This window comes from Cavia porcellus, unplaced genomic scaffold (genome assembly GCF_034190915.1).
Source record: "Cavia porcellus strain 051 isolate PalLab524CR breed Dunkin Hartley unplaced genomic scaffold, mCavPor4.1 scaffold_24, whole genome shotgun sequence".
NCBI classification, from domain to species: domain Eukaryota; kingdom Metazoa; phylum Chordata; class Mammalia; order Rodentia; family Caviidae; genus Cavia; species Cavia porcellus.
The window spans coordinates 35,816,765-35,824,220 of record NW_026947507.1 but is presented as its reverse complement, the minus strand read 5'-3'; the positions used below and the strand labels follow the sequence as shown (position 1 = coordinate 35,824,220).

At 57.4% G+C, this 7,456-nt stretch overlaps 1 protein-coding gene across 3 annotated transcripts; it reads right to left on the bottom strand.

Moving 5' to 3' along the window:
• Positions 1–516: 516 nt before the first annotated feature.
• On the bottom strand, positions 517–5,056 carry CUNH8orf58 (chromosome unknown C8orf58 homolog). Of its 3 annotated transcripts, XM_063234873.1 has the most exons (7): positions 4,850–5,056; positions 3,279–3,769; positions 2,835–2,975; positions 2,592–2,700; positions 2,187–2,296; positions 1,905–2,008; positions 517–1,405 (listed from the first exon to the last, which is right to left on the bottom strand). In XM_063234873.1, the coding sequence occupies exons 1-7, from the start codon at positions 4,896–4,898 to the stop codon at positions 1,294–1,296; spliced, it is 1,116 nt and encodes a 371-aa protein (XP_063090943.1). In that variant the 5' UTR covers positions 4,899–5,056; the 3' UTR covers positions 517–1,293. The 3 variants fall into 3 exon arrangements, with proteins under 3 accessions (XP_063090943.1, XP_023417332.1, XP_023417331.1); XM_023561564.2 differs by lacking the exon at positions 4,850–5,056 and having other exon boundaries at positions 2,187–2,290; positions 3,279–4,808; XM_023561563.2 differs by lacking the exon at positions 4,850–5,056 and having other exon boundaries at positions 3,279–4,802.
• Positions 5,057–7,456: the final 2,400 nt, after the last annotated feature.

Sequence of the window (7,456 nt, the reverse complement as noted above, 5' to 3'; positions counted from 1 at the left end):
TTTCGCCAGCCACGCCTCAGTGGTGTCCCAAGCTTAAGTGTCCCATCAGAAAAGTAGACTTTGGAGCATTGGTTCCTGGTCCAAGTTTAGTAGAAGTTGAACCCCAATACACCAGGAGGGCGTACCGCTCACACAGCGGCCTTGGTCAGGCAACCCCCAAGACTACATACATTAGCAAGAGAACTAGCCTCACCTAACCGGAAAAGGGACATGCCTGACCAGCGGCTGTATCTAGGAAACATTCTTCTGTATGACTCAAGCCAATGAACCCATCCCTATCCCTGTCTTTCCATTGACTACAACCGGTAACAACCCTCAGGAGTAAGTACATCAGGAATCTGTGCCCTAATTCTTGAATATGGAAGCCTAAGAAGCTTCAGTTAAATGATTCGTTCAAAATCTTGTCAAGGGTCCCCCTTTAGCCTGACTTCCCCATCACCCCTCCAGTCCAACTTCCCTCCAGCACCCATACCCTTCCCCATTTCCTATTCACTTAACATTCACAGCACACTTGGAGACAGTTTAATTTCATTTTATCCTCATCACAACCTTGTGAGGTAGGTAAGGCAGGCATCATTATCCCAAAATGGGAAGCTGTGGCTCAAAAATTGAGACTCTCTTAAGTATTAGCTGCAGGTTTCAGCTCTGACATGTAAAAGCTAGTATGGAGCAGAGCAGCTGAGAATTGACCCTGAAGGTTATTTTGCTGTCCTCCACACTGTCCTCCCCTATCCCTTCCCATTCCTCATATAGTCTTCTGGAGTCCAGGTACAGAGGGAGCCAAGCCAGCACTCTTCTTTATGCTGGAGCTGCCAATTCAGGCATGAGAAGGCAAGCAGGAATCCAGAGCAATAAGTTCCCCACGTGGAATGAAGCCCAGCTCCATCCTTCCATAGTTACCCTACCCTTAGGATGCATGACTCCAGCGGGCATACTTGAATCCAGCCAGTTACCAATCCTGACAGCCCCACACAAAAGTATCATCACACATGAATGCAATGCATCTTCACACCAAATTCATGGAAGCCTGATAAATAAGTTAGCTCACATTGTCTGGGCCCAGGGATTTCTAGCCACGCAGCAGAGCTGTGGAGCTGTCACACCCTGGTACCCCTCCAGGAATTAGGGCTCCTCTGCCACAGTGCTCAGAGGAGAAAGATTCAGTCCTCGCCTTGGAGAAGAGCAAGAATCAGTAGTTTTTCCTGGCAGTGCAGAGACACAGTGACAGGGGAAATGACAAAGAAGAGTCCATGGTAAATCCCGTTTGCCAGGGCCACCAGCTGCATTGAGGCCTCAGCACACAGAAAGGTCTTTTGCTCGTTGCTTTTTAACCACTAATGATGGCATAAAAGTCTTCTGGTGGTGGTGGCACTGCGGGCTTTCAGAGAGGTCCCTGGACTCAGTCCTGTGGAAAAGAAAAGGAGTCTTCAAGCCCCCAGAAAAGAATGGCCCCCGAGTTGATAGGGGCATTGCTTATCTGTTATAGGGAGCCTGGAGGTATTAAACTGGTTCTTCTTCCTCTAGAGAATTACTAACAGCCCCAAGTATGCTGGACCTTACCAAAGCAAAACTCCTTGTCTGGGCCTTTACCTTGCTCACCCCATAAATCCAGAGAGCTTCAGCATTAAGGGAAAAGGGATTTCAGGGAGATTTCCCATCATCTGGCCCTCCCTGGCTCTGTCACCAACTCATTCAGTAGTTTTCAGAAAGCCATTGTCTCAAATCCCACTAGGCTCAGCTGCCTTATCCGTAAATAGGGCATTTTAGCAACTTTCTCTTCCTTCTGGCACCTCCTCCAACACATCCTTCAAATTTCATAGGGACAAAAACAGCCATTAGCTGGACAATCTCAGCATTCTATTTCACCAGTCTCCTCTCCATTCTGGTCTGGGCACAGGGCTTACCTGGGGTCACAACCACTAGGAGGAACAGAGGGCTCAAGGTGACCAGGGCTCCTCCAGCGGATCCGGTTTAGCATGACCTTGAGCTTGTCCCAGTGGGAGGGATCCTGGTGAGCAGAGGGTAAGGGGTCACACACATCCCCTACTAAAGCCCCAAGGCACAGCTGTCACCTGCTCCTAACAGTAATCCTGTCATCTTGTCAACAATTCTAGCCTTCAGGGTACCTACACACACCATCCCACAGTCCCCCAGCCTATCACCTGCCCACATAAGTCCATCACTACCTTGTGTCCCTGGGAGGGTGAGAAGCTGTCATTTGGTTCAGCTGGGGCCTCTGGCAGCCGGGGAGGGTTGACTCCGAGCATCCCAACCTTCGAGCCTGCTGCCTCTGTTCCTTCAGAAAGAGAATTGGGTTACCTGGGACCAGGAGAAAGAAGTCATCTCCTCAAGCTTCAGCTCCCAGCCTCTACTGGTGGGACCCTAGGAAGGCATCTGAGGCCGGTGGGACACAGAGGAAGATAGAATTGCCCCTCCAGCTGGGGATGGTGGTCCATGCCCATAATCACAGCACTGGAGAGACTGAGGCAGGACTACTACAAGTTCAAGGCCAGCCTGGATCATGCACTGAGTTTAAGACCAGCCAGATCTACACAGTAAGACCCTGTCTCGGAAAAAAAAATGCCCTGTACCTGTCTCCTTTGTTGGGCTTAGCAGCTCCTCTGATCCCTTTATCCCATTGCCTGGGGCAGGCGAAAGGGAAGGTAAGGGCACCAAGGCTGGCTCCTCCTCTTCCGGATCCTGGAACAGGACAGATAGGACAGTAGGTGCCTAATGGGAAGGCTGTGGCGGCTCCAGAAGCAGGGACAGTTCCCAGGGTCCTGCTCTTCTGTCTCCCCACTCTCGCCTGGCTGCCTGCCCAGGAACTCACTCACCTCTGGGGGCCTCTGGGTCTGCAGCTGCAGGTAGAGCTGCTGCAGTCTCGCCATCTGCTCCAGAACCAGGCAAAGGTGCTCCAGGTAGCGAAGCCCTTGTCCTGGGAGGCAGGCCCAGGCTCTGGGCACCACAGTCACTCCCTGGGGGACATAGTCAAGTAGGGGAAACTCTAGATGGCCAGGCTATACCTCACCAGCAGATGGGGGTGAAGCGGGCAACTGAGGATACACACCAATTGGCTGTCCCCGACCCACTGGGAAAGGGACTCAAACCTGCCCACCTTCTCCGTGGGGGTGGCCACATGCAGTTGGGAGTGGCATGAGGCCAAAAGCAGTGACACACCATCAATTAGGAGTAAAGAAAGCCCACCCTGAGAGAGCTCCAGGGGAAGAGAGCGGGTGACCCCCCCCAGCTCCCCCCACAGCTCCAGGTTGAGTCACCACCTCTGCCTCCTCCAAGTCCACTTCTGGCTCAGCTTTGGCCTTGGTGGGCTCCTGTCCTGCTCCCAGCAGGGGTATCTCACACCCAGGCCTGCTCCAGGGTGCTGATGGCAGGGCATGGCACTGTGCAGACAAGCGGGGACGCGCCTGGGACCGCTCCAGAACCTGCTCCAACTTGCGGCTGGCCAGCAGCCGGCCCAACTGGCCGGGGGGCTCGGGGGCAGCAAGGGCTGAGGGCTCACAGCTCCCTGTAGGCTCCACACTCAGAGAGTCCTGAGAGAGCCCTGGAAAGGTAGCCACGGGGCTGTCCCCTGCCACCATCTCCACACCTGAGTCCCAGGAGGCCAGTTTGGGAAGTAGCAGCTGCCTTGGCTCTTCGCCCTCTCCTTCTGGGAGGCCCAGGGTACATCCATCAGCTGAGTCCGGGATCCGTCTATAGGTACTGGTGACCCCAGGCACAATGCAGCTGTGTGCCAGGGCCTTGCCAGCCCCATCTGCAAGGACAGCCAGTGTCAGCCTGCACAGTCTGCCCTCAATGCCCGTGGCATTGAGGAGGGAGCACCCTGGGTCAGTGGTAAGAGAAGGACCTGGGCCAGCCAAAGCCCTGTCCCCAAAGGGTTCCAGCCCCATTTGAGAATCATCTGGGCGGCACTTGCATGGCAACACTCAGAACAATGAGGAGCCACACTTCCAGCTGTGTGGTAAGCAAAGGCTTTGTAGGTCACAGCCATTGCTCCCTAGATTCCTCTGCCCCCTCAAACCCCACCCAAAGTCTGCCTAAGCCTCCAACCTTTGAAGTGGAGAGCAGCCCTTTCCCCCAAGAGATTGGGCTTCTGGGAGAGGGAAAGCTACAAAGTATGAAGCCTGGGGTCCACACTGCTCTTAGGGGTTCTGCAGCACCAGAATGCAAGATTAAGTCTCTCCTGGAGCTCATGGAAGACAGCAATAAAAAATAGGAGCAGCCAGAGGTGGAAATGCAGTTCTTGAGAGGCTGAGGCAGGAGAATCTCAAGTGCCAAGTCAAACTGGACAACTTAATGAGACCTCGACTGGCAATATGATTTTAAAAGGACTGGGACTTAGCTCCTTGGGGTCAATCGAAAAATCACACACTCACACACACACACACACACACACACACACACACACACACACACACGGCAGTTATGGCTATTTGGGTCTTTTGTTCTTTGATGTGAGAAATAGTGAAGATTTTATGAAGCGTTTAGAAGAAAAAAAAAAAAAAAACTTCAGCGAAAGAAAGCTGGTATCCGTGCATTGTTGCGTCCCGTGGTCGGGATGCTCCATTGGGAAGAAGCAGAGGCAGACACTGCCCCCAACCCTGCAAAACATAGGCGGTAGGGGTCGCGCCCGCGAGGGGCTCAGCGAACGCGGGGCTGGAACTGGGCCGCGGGCGGTGCAGTTGCGCGTAGTAGGCGAAGCGGGGACCCCAGGCGCGGGGCGGATGGAGTGAAGGGGGCTCGGCGGGAGTGGGGGTGGGGGGCGGCGGCCTGCGGCCGTGGAGCCACGAGGGTCCGCCAGTCGGGGTTCACGGGCCGGAGGGGGGCGACTCACCCCTGCCGCCGAGCGGCTCCACGGCGAAGACGCGGCGCCGGCTCAGCATGGCTGCTCCCCGCCCGTCGCGCGTCCTCGCCGTGTGCCCGCGCGTCCCCGCCGCGTCCCCGCCCCGCAGGGAAACGCCCGTGGAGGGGCGCAGGTGCGCGGGCTGTGGAGCGGCGGGGAGGGTGCAGCCAGGTCTCGATAGGGACGAGGTGGCCCAGGAAGGACCCCGCCCCGCCGTCCTTGGGGGAGCGCGGTGGCCCCGCCCCGGGAGCTGTCGCCGCCCCGTCCCGGCTTGGGGCGCGCTCTGCTGTCCCTTCCCGCGCGCGCGCACTCGAGCCAGGGTGCGAGTGGAGCCTGGACTCGCGCGCAGTGGAAACGGAGCCCGCGGGGTGCTGGTAGAGGGCGCCCCGAGCTGGGTGGCCCGGGGCGGGCCCTAGGTCTGTTGCAGTCCAGCGCGGAAAAGGGGGTCGGGATCCTTCGCGCACCGCGGAATCCTTCACTGCCAGTGCGGGCGCTCCACGCATCGGGCAGCATCTGAACCCCTGCCCTACCCACTCCTCCTCCTTGTCGGGGCGCCGGGAGGGGACTGGGGCTTCAGAGACTGGGGAAGAGGTGAGCTGCCCTCTCGTCCCCACCTCGCGCCTCTCTTCTTCGCTCCCACCCCCAGCCCACCATCCTAAAAGGAGCCCGAGCGGCTGGGGAGCATGACAGCCTGGTGACCGGGTGGGAGCTGTCGGATTCTAAAGAAGCCTCCCCACTGGAGGGAGGGACAGAACAAAATCTCGGTGGGGTCCAAGACCCCGGGGGCAGACCCTGGAGCAGGGCTGACGTGCGGACGCGCACCTGGGCCCCTGGAGGAGGGGCGGAGCCACAGCCACGGATGGAAGCGGCTGCCTCCGGAGCCCCAGGACCAGTGCTCACTTTTTAAGTTCGGGAAACCGGGGCCCACAACCAAGCCCCCAGATGCCAATGTCAGCCAAGTCCCCTAATTTAACACTGCCTGCCCCCTCTCAATACCCTGATGTGTAGGGCCAGACCCTTCTGTGCTGGAAAAGCAAGACTTTGGCGGAACTGCCCTCTGGGAGCTCAGGAAGATGTGGGCATCAGCCTCGCCGGCCGGCGGGTGGCATCCGCCCTTCTGGGTGAGCGGGTGGGGAGGTAAAGGGAGGGAGACTTTGCCAGAGTGCGGCCAGAATCTGGAGAATGTGGGGACGGATTCCAAGCGGTCTCCGCGGTGACTCTGGGGCAGGAATGCCTTTGGAAACGGGAAGCCCGGTCAGCTGGAATGCAGTGTCTCAGCACAAAGCGTTGTGTGTGGCTGGGAGAACCCCGCACACGCCCCTACCCCTGTGCCACAGCCCTCCTGGGAATGAGCTTTGGGGTGGTCCACTCCTGTACCATCACAGCCGTCCCTAGCTGAGCAGCCACTCTGAGATCCTAGGACAGTAGTAGGCTGAGTCATCCAGAACTGGACTGCCATGCCCCGGGGCCCCTCCACCTCCAGTGAGGAAGCCCCACTTCAGGAAGTGCGCTTCCTGCAAGCTCAGCGCAGAGCTGAGCCCTGGGGGAGGAAGGACAAAGCCAAGAGCCTGGAGCAGCTGCTGCCAGGCTGAGGCAGCCTGACGGGCCCGCTGACCTCTCGCCCTGGCCAGCAATGGCTGGGGCTGTACCTAGAAGGCTGGCTCTGGTGACCGAGGGACAGCTCCCCACCCACTCCCCAGGAAGCCTGCATGGTGGCTGTGGTCCTGTTCCTGGCCCCTTGCCTTATTAACTAGGAGTCCTTGGGTCAGAATCTTAATGTCCCTGTCCTGAGTTTCTTCATCTATAGTACAAGGTTCTGGCAACGCCTACCTTGGAGCTGTGAGGAGGCGGTGAAGGCATTGAAGTGTCACTAGCACATCCAAAGTGCTCCCGACTACCTAAGCTGTGCAATTCTGAAAGCTCCCTTTCCCAGCTCTGCCCAAAAGGGGTCCTGTTCCATGTTCTCCTGGGCCGCTTCGGAACGTCTCTCAGAGGCAGGAAGTACACAATGTAGGCCCACGAAAGAGCAGTCGGAGAGTGGGTGGGGACAAATATGCAGCCTGCCCCAACCACAGCGGACCGACTGGTCTAGCTGATGATGCCATCTCCCCAGGAGTTTGCTGCCAGTGCTGGGCGGGCTGCGTGGCCTCAGAGAACTTGCACATCCAAACCCTCAAGGCCAGTGCAGAGCCAGCCGTGCCAAGTAAGCAAGGGTCCACGGGCAGGTTTTCGCTTAGACTTTGTGTCTCCATGGCTGTGTATGGCGGACTCCTACTCATCCTTCCCAACCTGTGGCCTCCCTGCTTGACATTTCCAAAGTGTCCTCAGGGCCCTGAGGTAACGTTCAAACATCAGCCTGCATTCGGGGACCCCGCACAGTCTCAGTTTACGATCCTCAGCAGCCACTGCTATAAACATCACTGTCTGCTCTCAGTGCCCAGTCTTTGTGCCTTTCTCCCTCCCAAGACTTGACAGTCCTTTGCCCAGATGGCCACTGCTCCTGTCCCCCAAGACGCCCCAGCGCTCACTGCCGTGTTGCACTGTGTCGCTGCTACTTGTCCATCTTCAGGGAAGCAAGGAAAGTGCTGCACTGAATCT